Consider the following 14,906-nt stretch of genomic DNA (forward strand, 5'->3'; position numbering starts at 1 on the left):
GCAAGTTCCTGCCAATTTGCTTCAATGCTAGTCTTTTAATATTCTCGGAGCAAATAATGTACGAGAATGCTGGAGGTGTATGGGACCAGATTACTTAAGCTGAAAGCAGTAGTGAGATTTTCTTCATATATATGAGCTGATCATCTTAGTTATCCTTTGAAGTTAATTAAAAGGAGTACCTGCTTCAAGTATATGATACCTTACATCCTAAAGATGCTTTCTTTAGTACATGAGTCATGTTTCAGATTACCTGTTTTCTTCCCTAGTGACTATACAAAGAAACTAGGATGCATAGCTCAGATGCAGGTATCTCAAATATGAAGGAAACAAGTTCGCAGTGAATAGGCCCAATATTTTTAACAAACTATTCAAAAGTACTAAAGATTTTTATTTCTGAGTGTCCATAAACAAACGCACAACCCATATCTTCAAAGTTTAAATCCCAAGTATGAAATTAAATAACAGAAAACTTAATGTACATGGTATTGGTCTAAACACAAGAGAAACACGCAATTAGGGAACTCCGCTGGAAGTTTTTTGGTGAAGAAAGATTGCCATCCATAGAAGTCATTGTGAATATTTTTCAGACTCCATTCTGTGCACTGCATCATTCTGTATTTCTCTCCTCAGAACTGTATTTGAACAAGCAATCTTTGAAGAAAAAAAAAAAAAAAAGGTATCCAGGTTTCCTCAGTTTCACTAGAGAATCAAGCAGGCCAGCTGGTAAGAAGGAAACTTTAATCTTCTGTAATTATGGTGGAATAATGGTGGAAAGGTAAAGTGGGGAAAAAATGGTGGAAAAACAGACAATGTAACAACAGCTACATACAAACCCACTTTTTTTTCACCTTTGTCTCTTCCAGGTTGTGTGTTCTGTACTATTCCAGGAGTCAGTTATGAGGTATGAAAAAGCAAACAGCATGTTAACATTATAACAATTTTAATAAAACACACTGTACTATTTGCACTCTCAAAATGTTTCTGAAAATAAAGTAAAAAAAAATATTTAGCATTCTTGAAAGCCTCAAGGATTTTTTTATTAAATATCAGTTTTGTTTTTTGCTTCTTTTGAACCTAATTCTGCCTCAACATTACACTCAGACCTAAGTGTATCCTTGTTATAACCATCACATAAGTAATCACATTGAATTTCTATAGCACTGAAAATGATACAAAACAAACCCTCAGAAAAATACATACAGGTAGCCAGACAACTAATCAAGAATAAATCATGTTGTCTGTTTTGAAGAGTAAACACCATTTTTATACCAACAAAACATCCAATTTGTTGGCATATCTCTTCCATCTAAGACTCTTGAGTAGAAAGACAAACTGACTTCCACACAGAAATTCCTACAACAACTTTGGTTTACAATGACCTAGAGAGAATTCATACCCCATATGTAATATTGATCTACTGGGTTTTTGTAAAGCTAATATGGCAAGCAACAGGGAAAACTATACATGTGAACTTTATGATGAAAATAATAATTTAAACTCAGTATGTCATATTCCAAATATACAGAAAAGACCTGATTATATTAGACACATTTATATTCTGCTATAAATTAGCTCATCCAGCCAGATTCCAACTCTTAACACCTCACAACTGAAGTAGCTAAGTGTTCTCTATATCTGATGAATACTAGGCTATGTATGGAAAGCTGCAAAAATCTGCTCTTTGTACTGAAGGGTGTATCTATTTCAGCAAGTTTCAGGTAGCAAAGTTGCTACAGACTAAACTATGCTGGTTATTAGAAGATGACTAGCCATACTGGTGCAGCGTTCTGCTGGATCAGTACAGATACTTATCAAAGAGCATGTTTATATCCCGCAAATATATTCAGAAACTAAGTTCTGAAAAAACAGAAGAAATGGAAACAACTGCATCAACCTAGTACTCTATATGAATTAATGAGTCCTGGTGAAAAACAGGCTATACTTGCAGGAGAGGAGCACTGCAACAGCACAAATACCTGTCTCTGGTACATCAACTAAAATCAGTACGGCAGCATACAATGTAATGTAGGCATATTAATTCATTCAAAGACAAACCTGTGGACAGCACCACACTACCACACTCTTAATAGCTATATTTACAGTTAGTTTGACAAGAATATTACATTAAAGTAGCCGCACTACTTGTAGTACCCAAACTAGCTTTGTCAGAGGATGCTTTGGTAGCTTTGCAGTATTGCAGCGTGCTCTGTAGATACACTTGGTTCTTGAAACAACTGTCATTTCCACGCAAATTTATAATGTAAAAGTATCCTATTGTAGGTTCAAAACATAGGATATATGTAGAATGGTTACATGATGGTCAGATGGCAAGGTCATGCAACATCCTGTCCTATGGCAGGCATTCCCCCAACACTTTAAATGGTTCCACACTGATATGAGTTGTATATGCAGAACATTACACAATCTCCTATACAATAATCATTGGACAAATTAGGAAAGCTACAAATACTGCACTGATCAATTTCTTCCTGAAGGACATGGCTGGAAAGAATAAAGGCATATGAAAAGAAAGGTAAACATCCAACAGCAATCTTCCAACCTTAAAAAACCCCAAACAAAACCCACCACAAATAAATAGACATATGACTAGCTCCTGAAGAAAGAATGTAAATACTAGCACAAGACAAACAGCTCTGGACAACCAGAGTTTAAACATGTATTAAAGCATAGCACATTTTCAAAAGTAACATTGTATCAACGTATACCCACTCTGATCATCCCATATCAACCTAATCAGTTTATGCATTAACAGCTATGCTTATTTAACTGCCGCTTCAGCAAACACATGAGCCAGGGGAGACAAAGGTGAAGCTGAGTTCCTTCCAGTTAATACATCAACAGCCAAGGTCAGGTCCTCTGCCCAGTTAACTTTTTCACAGAAATTCTCTCCTTATTCACCAGCAATATAGAGGCTGAAAGGTATCATGTCCTTAAACCAGAAAGCACTGAAATGCCTGAGAACACAGGAATTAGCTGCTGTAGCTGCTACACTGTACTCAGACCACCGACCTGCAGGAGCTAAAGCAATTCTGAACTGGTGCCCAAGCTGTTTGCGCTAAATGAGGCTGCCTGCAAGAACAGAAACTCTAGCTGACTCCACTGCCGCGTCACACTTCTTTTCCCTTTGTTGCTTGTCATCTTAACCTGAGAGTATTTTCTTTGCTCAAGCATACCTCAGCAGTACACGGGCTGACAAATATTTACGGTCAAATCTTTGTCCTCATTCACTCCTGTACAAATCTGATACTTCACAGGGTAGAGCCAGAAGCAAGAACAAGGGCATAACTCAAAAGCTGGAGAGAATCCACCCTTCCACTGGCTCTGCAGGACCGGCAATAGAAAGCAGTAATAAAACTGAAATGGACAGATATTCTTCATACTTGAAAAGATCAGGATTTAAACAGGAAATTACACTTTTTAAAGAATCACTTTCAGAAATAAAACTGCCTTCTGATATTCATCCTGCTACTAAAAAGTCAAATTAAGATATCAAATTACAAGTGAAATCTATGAAATTCCATCTGCATTGCTTTCATATACCTATAAAAATGTTCTAAGGGGCTTTAAAAGCAGTTCAAGAATAAAATAACATGATCCCTCCGCTGAAATGTTAGGATCTGGAGGAGGGCATAATTGGGCATTCAAGTGTATGGTGCTGGTGGTGTTATTGTTTTTGAGAAATAATGACTGAATCCTTCACATGGTCAAAAGTACCCATGTAACATTAATCATAAACAGCATGCACGGACAACCTGAAAAGAAACATCAGGCACCGCTTTTCTTTTGCAATTGCTCCAGTTTTCTTCTTAACAGGTTGTAGTTTTCCTTGGTCCCAGGTGCCATAGGATCAAGCTTCAGAGAGACTTCATAGTGCTTCTTTGCCAAGTCAAGATTCCCCCAGCGATGATAAAGCACAGCTGGAACATCAGTGAGGAAATACATTAGCAACATCATTGAATAAAGTGCAATCTTGCCAATCACTTGGAAAACAACATTAAAGCATTTGTTTCCAGTGAGGGTCTCTGGCTGGCTAGTGACACAGTAGCTGCTTGTTCTGTTGCCAAATGCAGGAGCAAAGCCTGGGAGCAGAACTGGCATGGGAATGATGAAGGAATGAATTACATTGCAGCCATAAATGGCAGCTCTTATCTGGTGAGCTCATTGTGGGTTACAAGCATAGCATAAATGAACCAATTTGCAGACACTGAAGTGCGGCTACCTCTGGGCTGGATTGTGCAGCCCTCTTGATCTGTCATATCGTGTGACAGCTTTTCTGGTTTAGTGCCCTGTTCTTCTGGCTGGCAGTTTTTCTAGGAAGTAAAATAGAAATCTGCCCAGCAGGAAGAAAGCTCAAGATTGCTTTTTCTTTTTAAACACAATGAATATGAAGCAAACAAACAACACAGCTGATAAGAGTTAGGAAGGCTCTTACCCAAATTACCATGATAACTGGCAGCATTTGGATTGGCTTTAATTGCCTTGAGGAACAAAGCTTCAGATTCCTGAATAATTTAGAAGAACAAGTCAACAGGACAGTCTACTCTTGTAGTATATAAAATAATGCAAAATTTACCCAAGATTGTAATTAAACCCCCTCCTGAACTATGCCATATCTATATGATACCACTATGCATATATTCTGGGCCTGCGTGATCCCGTAGCTCAGGTGGCTACAGCCTCCAGAAAACAGTAATAATGGTACAAGTGCGTGCCATGCTTTCACAAGCTGATATTTTAGCAGAGCGCTATTAAGCGCTAGTGAAGTTTGCAAAGCAGTTTGGTTTGGTTTTGGGTTTGTTTTATATTCTTAGTTACAATATTTTCAAACATTAGCTACTGAAGTTTTCCTTACTTATTCAACCAAGGTAAAGATAATATAATTCAGTGTCTGAGCAAACTGCTTTTAGGCACCCTTCCCTTTAAAACAACTTTAATCATTTAAAATAGGGGCATTCCAGTACACCCCTTCCAAACAGATCTTTTGACATGGTTGTCAATGAAGAGTAGCTGCGTGCCTGTTACTTAAAAAATTTTCTTTTCCATACTCAAACTTGTAGTGTTTATTCTTAGGACTGTTGATATCTGAGGACTTAGAAAACCTGAGCTCTCTCACCAAATATTCAGAGAACAATTCACAGCTAAATTTATCCTCTTAATGCAAACATTTTGATTTTCCCAAACTAGCTACTAATATAGATACCTTTGTTTCAGAGCATATTTCCTGCAGAAGTTTAAGAAGATACACCCCTCCAATCCAAAGGAAGCATATTTCCTCACTTGAATGCAAGTTTAGGTATTTTAGAGAGTGAATTTTATATAGATTTCTATGCTGTGCTATGTTTTAGGGAAAGTTGCCTATTCAGTTTCAATGCAAATGACCTGAAGATAAAACTACCTCCATGTGGCAAGGTTTCCGTCTGAATGCACATACTTGCTGTCTGAGGTACGTGAGAACAATAACCTGGGGAAAAGGCCTTTCCTTTGTACTAAGCTTTTATTACTTACATCCACAAAACACAACACGGGCTCTACTGAAAAAGAAAACCTGTCAGCTAGATTTTTGGTTCCACCATCTTCTTATGTGAAGCATGAAGTAAGTCTCTGTAAAGGTCCCTCAGGCAGACAAGAAATTTCTGATGTCAAGATTGAGTCACTCAACTTTGAGTTACTTAAGAGCTTCCTGGTATGTCCAAATTCGAACCCAAACTACATGCTCCTTTCAAAGCATTAGCTTCATCTTCTCAGGTCAAGGAAATTACAAACCCTAGGGTTCTCAACAAATACTTTTGCTGATACTTGGATAGGAGTGAAGAAGGGAACAAGATGTCTGGAAATTCAGGGAGTATATGAGTCCATAGTGCAAATTTTAGCATTGCTTTTCACTGGCATAGGCAGCAGGTCCAGTATTCTCATACCCAGACTATTAAGTTCCTGGATACAGTGGTCTCTCTGAAACCCATAATATTCAGTGTCTTCATTAATGTTTTGGATGGTGGGACCAACTGCACTTTCAAAAACTTTACTGATAGCACCTAAGAGAAGGGAGTGGTCAATATACTAGAGGGGAGAGTTGCTATTCAGAGGGACCTGGACTGGACAGAGAAACAGACTAGCAGGAATCACAGAATGGTTGAGGATGGAATGGACCTCTGGAGGTCATCTGGCCCAGCCTCCCCGCTCAAGCAGGTACAGCTGCCCAGGGCCATGTCCAGGAAGCATCTCCAAGGATGGAGACTCCGCATTATCTCTGGGCAACCTGTGCCAGTGTGTTTGGTCACAGTCACAATAAAAACCTGTTTCATGATGAACAGAGGGAACATCCCTTGTTTTGGTTTTGGTCCATTGCTTCTTGTCCTGTCACTCAGCACCACTGAAAAGTGCCTGGCTCCATCCTCTTTGCATCCCCCTTCAGGTGTTTATATACGATCTTCTCCCTGAGACTTCTCTGCTCCAGGCTCAACCTTTCCCCATAGGAAATATGCTCTAGTCCCTTCATCATCTTTGTGGCCCTTTGCTGGGTTCTTCCCAGTATGTCCATGGCTCTCTGGGAACTGGACACAGGACTCCAGGTGAGGACTCACCAGCAGAGAGGATCACCTCCTTCAACCTGCTGGTAACACTCCTAACACAACCCAGGATACCGTTAGCCTTCTTTGCTGCAAGGACACATTGCTGGTTCATGTTCAATGATTCTGGTATTCACCATGATACTCAAGTACTTTTCTGCCAAGCTCCTCTCCAGCTGGGTGGCTCCCAGCATATACTGTCCTGGGGTTGTTCCCCTCCAGCTGCAAGGCTTTGCACTTCCCCTTGTTGAACTGCATGAGTTTCCTACCAACCCATTTCCTCAACCTGTTTAGGTCCCTCTGGATGGCATCATGACCCGCTGGTATATCAGCCACTCCTCTCAGTTCTGTGTCATCTGCAAACTGGCTGAGGGTACACTCTTCCCCATCACCCAGATCAGTAATGAAGATGTTGAACAGGACTGGACTGCAGGAATCTCACGAAATTCTACAGGAGTAAATGCAAAGTCCTGTATCTGGGATAGGATAACCCCACACAAAAGTAAAGGCTGGGAGGCAACTGTCTAGGGAACAGCTCTATAGAAATGGATCTGGTGGGCCTGGTAAGACAGCAAACTGAATAAAACCCACCAGCACACCCTCACAGCAAGGATAACCAACCACATCTTGGGCTGTATTAAGTAGCAGTACAGCCAGCAGGTCCAGGGAAGTAATCTTTCTCCTCTGTTAGCACTTGTGAGACCACGTCTGGAGTATGTGTTTTTGTTGGGGCCCTCCATTACAAGACAGACATGAACATACTTTAGTGAGTCCAGCTGACAGCCACCAAGATGGTTAGGGGCTAGAGCACAAGATGCACACAAAGCGGCTGAAAGAACTGGATCTCTTCAGTCTTCAAAAGATGATGAAGGGTAGACCTTATTGCTATCTACAACTACTTGATCAGATGATACAGAGAAGATGGAGACAGACCCTTCTCACAAGTCTGTGAGATGGGATGAGTCACAATGGATGCAAGCTGGCATATGAGAAATTCCAATTAGATAAAAGGAAACTTTTTTTTTTTTTTTTTTTTTTTTTACCATAAGGGTGGGTCAAGCACTGGAAGACTGTCCAGAGAGGATTTAGAATCTCCATCCATACAGATGTTCAAGATTCAGCTGGTGATTGCCCTGTTTGGGTCAAAGGTTGGACTAGATGACCTCTAGATGTCCTTTCCAGTCAAAATTATAATATGATTATAACTCAGTCACCTAAGAAACACACTGAGACTCAAACATTTGGCAAGCCTAGTGGTGTTGCAAGATAACCTCCTCATTTCATGCCACCATCCAAGCCTAAAAATAACAGTGGATTGGCACTTGAAAGCATGTAGTTATCAGAAGTCCTACAAAGTTGTGTTTTTCCCCCTGCAAATTTTAGTATTTTGATCTAGTAAGTAAATATCTGCTTTCTTCACTGGGCAGGTTAACAGCAAAGTGAATGATGTGTTGTCCAATTAATTCAGTCTTATGCCTAAAAGTTGCCACCTACATAAAGGAAAAAAATACCTAAATGTATAGACTCACCCTTTAACTGAAGCATGATGGGACAATATGTGCAATGCATTCCCAGAAAATTTAATGAAATAGATTCTCACAGTTGGCTGCCATTACCATGGATCTTCAACTACATGCTGAAAACACTTTTATTGCCACTACTTTGCTCAGCAGCTAGTAGAAACATACTGGCTGATTAAAGGCTATTTGAGGTGCATCATATTCATATTACTACAGATATATGGAGTAAATATACATTCCAGTACAGCAGTGATATTTCAAATTGCTGTATCTTGCCAAATCTTTAAGTCTTGCCAAGAAACTTGCACACTACATATAGCGAAGGCTTTGGGTAAGCACACTGCATTCCATCTGCTGCCAAGGCCAACAGCACAAAACTGTAGTCTGGCTTTATTTCAAATATAAAAAATGCTGAATGGTTTCAATTTATTGTACTTTTTACAGAAAAAGCATGGATGTATACATAACAAAAATACAGCATACATTTTCAAAGAACTAAGGATAGCTTGGTTCTTCATCCATTGTGACAAGAACAAGAATTTAAAGGAAAACTCTAACTTGGTATAACAGATGTTAATTAAAAAACAAAACAACCCCACCAAAACAACCCATCCTTTATGTGCTTTTGTTTCTGGAACAATAAATAATTCATGAGTAGATACAAACAGAAATAAAGGGTTAGGGTTTTTTTCAGTCACTTAGCAAAACCATCTTCTGCTGAAAATCAAAGTGCATTTGAAACTGAAGAATACTGTGTGCTTATTGGAAGGAAATCTCTCTTAACATAGTAAAACCTTTTCGACTCTGATTACTACATGCTTTCAAGAGATAACAAAAAACCCAGGACAAATCTTACTTTATGGCAACTGAGCCAATACAGTAACAACTTTTATACAGACACATAACATGTAACCTAATAAATGAAATGCCTGAGGTTATACAACACATCAGATACAGCCAGGCAGCCCTCTGAATATTACCTCCATCACCTTGACAGTCTTTACCCTCCCCCTCCTTCTCCCCATCCCAAACACTCAATAAAAATCCTTAGAGCGCCATCCATTTCTATGTTTTTACATGGCATGGGGGCAGACAAGAAATCTGACTTTCCCGTGCTTTTTATAAGTCTTTTAGCATTCTCCCATTTAAAAAACTCTGTATCTCCTCTTTCCAGGTGATGCAAAATACAGTTGCTGAGATCATAACCTTTTCTAAGTAAGTCCACTTTCCAGTTCCCTTAATTTGCTCTCCCTGTTATAACCCATCAGTTTCAAGTGACTAGTTCAGTCCTTTTGCTCTGTGCAAACCTACTACTCCATACTGAACTATTAAAACACTCACTGGCTCCCTGCTTTCTTCTGCGGGCTCCACTGCTCCTTCTGCTTTTTTCAGGATGCTGACTTGAAAGCTTCACTTTCCTCTACTATCATTTCTACTTTGTCTCCAACACATTCCCCTGCAGCAAAATGACCTTTCAGAGCTAGCAATCAAAATCACTACCTCCTTTTTATTTTTTAAATCCACCAAGACAGACTTGTTTCTCCTACACCTGGAGAAGTTTCATAGCTTGTTTTCAACTTATTTTTCCTACTTATTTCCTTATAAATGCTCTTTATTCTGTCATGCTGCATTCTGCTCTTGATGAATAACTATACAATTCTCTACTCTTTCACAGTCATGACTCACCAAAATAATGCTAGCAATTACCTCCTCTATAATCTCATCCCTTATATGTTCTGGATATAAATTTGTATCCTTCTGGAACTTTATTAAACTAATCTAAAACATATATTTTATAACAGTCTTAGGCAGAGAGAGAAAAGAAATAGAGCATATAGAGAAAAAGGTCTACATCCAGTCTACAGAAACAGTAATGGAGCATCTAATAGCATCATTAACACAAATAAAAGCAAGTGCTGGGTTGTCACAGGCCCTGGCTTCACATGTGGACAAGGTCATGACTGCGCAGCTGAATATGACTGTAGCAATTTAAGTGGACATAGTAACCTGTGGAAAAATGTGTCTATTCTGAGAAGTTTCACCTCATGAAATCTTCTTACTTGGTGTATACTGAGGATGTTCCTTCGGTGCTGCTAACATCACTACTCAGAAAGCCATAAAACCCCCGAAAGCCAGAGTTCAGTAAATGTTTTTCTGAGGAATATGAAAAACTTCCTTGATCATTAATTTGTCTCCATCACATACATAAATCAGTGACTATAGAGTCAATTAAAACAACTAAATATATTAACTGTGTATGATTTATTCTCTAACAGCTCATACAATTCCTTTTTGAAAAGAACTCATTCTCATCAGTTCCATTAGATTTACCACTACTACTTGTAAATATAAGTAGGTAATGCTGAGGTACCACTCGCAGGCTGGTCCACTGCATCCAAGAGGAAGTTCAATACATTGCTCAACGCATGGACTTTTACTCAAAGTATTCTGAGATTACCCAAGTACCTCATCCTCAGTCTGGGGTTAGCAAAATCTATATATATCTATTCTAGACAGTGTCAGAAGCAAAGAGGCTACAATTCATATTGGGTAATGGTAAATCTTGCTGCCTTTACATACCAAAAGCACAAGGACTAGCATCTCACATCTAATTTTAGTTCCTGAACCAAAGCGTCTAAATCAGAGCAGGCTCTCTCTACCGGCAGGGAAGCAATACAAGACCCTAACTGCCCTCTAGTGTGCTTAAGAGCCTATTCCTCTCCACTGACCACTGACATCGTTTAGGGCAGCAACATTCATAATGCAGGCATCTAAAATAAGGTGGGATGAACTTAGGCCAGAATCACACAGCAATACTGGGACAGAAATGGGCATTGAAACCTGATTATCCAAGTCATAGTCCACGATGACCTCCTCAACCACTTTCTATGAAACATTTACGTAGAGCTTAAAAAGGAAAAAACCCCACCAAACAAACCCAAAACCCAGCACTCAGAAAGCTCTAGTTACCTACCTTATATTTTTGCGATTTCCCCAGTACATTTGCCAATGAAAACATAAGTGAATGATCATTAGGTATCAATTCCAGGGCCTCTCTTCCAACTGCTTCTGCTTGAGCTAGATTGCCTGGGAGCCCATGCAGTGGAAAAAGAGAAGACATCTTTTAACACAGTCTTATTAGATACTTTTCATGCTGCAAGCACGAATATTGTATAAATAGCTGACTACATGTATTTCTAAAGAAAACCAGGTATCTCTCTCACACACACATGTCAAATCCCACAGAATAAGACAACAGGAAACCTCCATTTTGTTTTCAACAGGTAAGAACTTCAGAAGAGCAACAAAGCAAAGATTCAAAACTTCTGAAGTTTGGTCTATACAAACTTCAGTAGAAACATGCTTGCACAACGATAGCATTTCAAATAAGGATCAGAAAATCAATTTATGGGCTGGATTTCAAGTGATGCTTTAAAACCACTGAATCAGAAGGGATTTGTATATTTATAGAGAGATTCTGGGTAGCCAAAGAAGAGGCAGAAGTCCTTTTAGGTAAATAAAGATAAAGCTTTCAGTTTTGCTAGACACTGAATTATTCATTAAAACATTCAAATAGGCTTATACCTGTGTTATCAAGCAATATAATCATATTGTTCCAAGCCAAACTATGCTCTGGTTTCAGAACTGTGGCATTCCTCCATGCATTCAATGCATCTATATGGCGATTCAAATCTGCATACTAAAAAGGAAGAAAACCCCAGTAATTTCACTCTGATTTGCTTTACTTTCCTATCATGCACTAAAGACACCAAAGAGTTGTTAATGTCTCATATCTTTCTAGCATAACTTGTTTTTATAGACAAAAATAAGAAATGTAAAAAGAGTACTATGGTAGTATGGAGGATAGAGTGCTATATACTATTTTTACCCTGCTTTTCTCTGAAAGCCAGACTTGTTTTCAAATATGCATGTACCAATAGGATAAGGAGGAAAATCAGCATACAATTTAGAAATCTACACAAAAGAATAAATAATTACTTTATATAAATATTTGCAAAATCTAAATGGAGGTTTTTTGGCATAGTTATACTACCTAACAGCATAGCAATGATTGCAAAACAGTCTGATATTGCAAAATTATTAATCTCTCTTGAACAAAAAAGACCACAATATATTTTTGTTTATACCTCTTCAAATGAAAAAGTAGGACTACCAAAGGTTGTATGGAAACAAGTATAATGCGAAAGCAATAGGAAAAGCTACCAAAAATATGAAATCACCCTGAACTACAAACCAAGCAAACTGGAATAACTATCAACATTTAACAGGATAGCAGAATTTATATATATACATACACACACAGATTCCTGTCATGTCTATAATTTATTCAAAAGCACTTACCAACCGCCCTAAATTGTAGTAACAATCTGGATATTTTTTCCTGTGTTTAATTGCTGTCCAGTAGCTTTGCTCTGCTTCTTCAAACCTTCTTAAACTGTTCTGTACTATTCCTAGATTCATCCACGCAGCAGCAAAATCAGGCCTGGGCAAATTGGGAAAAAAAAAACCATGAGAGAGGACAACTGACCATTTGGAACACAAGATCCTATTGCATAATTTCTGCTCAGTTGTTGCAAAACACTGATTAGCATTGTTCTAAACATACTGTATTTGTACAGCCAAAGACAGCAACTCCTCTGCTTCTTGAAGCTCATTTCTTTCTTTCAGAATATTTCCAAGGTTGTTCATGGCATGTACATATTTAGGATTCAACCTAAAATTTAAATTTTAAGAGATTATTATTATGTATAGGACATGTATTACTATGCAAATCGCTAGCTCTTGCAATGCTGCAGATCATGAAAATGAAGACCTAAGCATTTTCTTCATGTTAAACATGAAAGCAATTTTAGCATAGATCATTAAAGCAGTAAAATTCCAAATACCTTACAGCTTCTCTGTAGTATTTGATTGCAGCACTTTGATTTCCTTTGTCAGCCAGGTTTTTGCCAACATTGTAGTGCACCTGAAAACACAGATGAACATTCTACCAGCTGCTATACAGTCAGATATTTTGTGGAGCCAAGTTGCTAAAAATTCTTACACCAAATAGAAACAGTCCCCACTTGCATCATTCAATGCTGGCTTTTGTTGTTGGTGGGTACTTAAGACTGGACAACATATACAATGAAGACAGCAAGACAAAATATGAGGAATAAATTAATAAATCAGATTACCTGTTTCAGCTATTTAAGAAAGATTCTTAAATATCTTAAAAATCAAGAATCACTTCTTGATTTTACAAATGAGCCCACCACACCTTCCACAAGACTTTTTAATATGGAGACCTCCTGTTCTTCATTTCATTTATGTGTTAGATATATAAGAGAAAGTCTGACTCAAATCAAATCCACCATAGCAGAAGAAACACTACAGCAATGTAAGTGTTGATTAAACTTTGCTTTCACTATAGCATATACTAGAAGAAACAGGAAAACTAAGCTCCAAATTTCGAAAACAAACAAAAAAGTATCACACACATACTATTATTGTCTTGGGATAAAAATACATAAAAGAACATTTCTAAAATAGAAATAATGTGCATAGCAAAATGTTGGAGTCCTTGCCTGTTAAAAATGGGAGAATGAAGGATGGGTCTAGAGTTTTCACATATGGCTACAGGGAAGAAAATGCATTATCTGAACTTAGGCAAGGACTAGATAGGAATAAATACACTTCATGACATCTGAGTTGGAAGACATCTCAAATGCTACTTTAAGACAAATCTCAGAAGACGACGTCAGAAAAAACAGAAAAGTACTGTGAGTACAGACTCCTGAAAATAGATTTCTCAGCAACTAGATCAGAACTCATTATTTAGATGACCTCACTATTTGAAAACAAATTATATATACTTCATCTAAAACAAACACACATTGTAATTTCTTCCATACTTTGAAAATCTAATTCAAATAATTTCAAAAAACACTATGCAGGAATTACTTCTGATTAAAGTACAAAAAGATAGGTTTGTAATTCATTTAGATAACTCTAATTCACCTCCTACAGTCAAAAAAGGATTTTATCTTATATATCCATCAAATTAATTGGCAGAATACCCAAGACCTATTGATCCAGCACACATAATTTTGTTCGAACTCAACTGTTAGGGTATTTAATCGTTGGATTCTATCTCTATATGATTGTGACTATGCAGTAACATACCATCCACAAATAAAGTTGAGAACATTTTCCGTGCTTTCTAGAATGAGTGAAAAAGTAGTTTCACTGGTTACTGGTTTTACAGAGAGCAAAGCTTACTAAGCATACACAGAAGCAGCTCCTCAAACTGTAAGACATAAAATAGCACACAATTTCAGCATCCCATAAAAGCACTTCTAGCACAGCTTCCAAGAAAAAAAAATATCCAGGCACTTCCATTGTACATTCATAAAAATATGACAAGGCCCATGCCAACAAAGCAATGGAATGATACATTTATATCAAGACATAGCCATTCCTAAGTGACTGTGGGGAAAAAAAAATAAGGAAAGAAAAAGGCAGAATAGCATTGTTTTCTCAGGAATCATTACAGTAAAATGTTTCTTAGGACTGAATTTATTTATATATCTCTTCCAGAAAATTTTCAGCACACTATAATAAAGTTCTTACCAAACTGGATTGCTCTAATTATATATGCTGAACTTTACAGACTCAAAATTTATTCTGAGGAAATGAGGTTACTAAACTTTGCTGTTTTTCCAGACAAAAGATAAATTGTGGCAAAACAGAAGAAATAAGAAAAGATTTCACTCAATAACACATATTAGCCCTCAAA

At 37.8% G+C, this 14,906-nt stretch overlaps 1 protein-coding gene across 4 annotated transcripts in view; it reads right to left on the bottom strand.

Moving 5' to 3' along the window:
- Positions 1-367: 367 nt before the first annotated feature.
- TMTC4 (transmembrane O-mannosyltransferase targeting cadherins 4) overlaps positions 368-14,906 on the bottom strand; it is a 59,131-nt gene continuing 44,592 nt past the window's right edge. For 3 of the 4 annotated variants that reach the window (XM_056329118.1, XM_056329120.1, XM_056329119.1), the window contains 7 exons: positions 13,015-13,094; positions 12,735-12,842; positions 12,470-12,611; positions 11,693-11,807; positions 11,082-11,194; positions 4,454-4,523; positions 368-3,938 (listed from right to left, as the gene is read on the bottom strand). In XM_056329118.1, the coding sequence (XP_056185093.1) occupies positions 3,787-3,938; positions 4,454-4,523; positions 11,082-11,194; positions 11,693-11,807; positions 12,470-12,611; positions 12,735-12,842; positions 13,015-13,094 (780 nt within the window). In that variant the 3' untranslated portion in view covers positions 368-3,786. Of the gene's footprint in view, positions 3,939-4,453; positions 4,524-11,081; positions 11,195-11,692; positions 11,808-12,469; positions 12,612-12,734; positions 12,843-13,014; positions 13,095-14,906 lie in introns of those variants that run through there. The other variant, XR_008820276.1, reaches the window with a different exon arrangement.

The sequence above is a fragment of the Falco biarmicus genome, chromosome 2 (genome assembly GCF_023638135.1).
Source record: "Falco biarmicus isolate bFalBia1 chromosome 2, bFalBia1.pri, whole genome shotgun sequence".
NCBI classification, from domain to species: domain Eukaryota; kingdom Metazoa; phylum Chordata; class Aves; order Falconiformes; family Falconidae; genus Falco; species Falco biarmicus.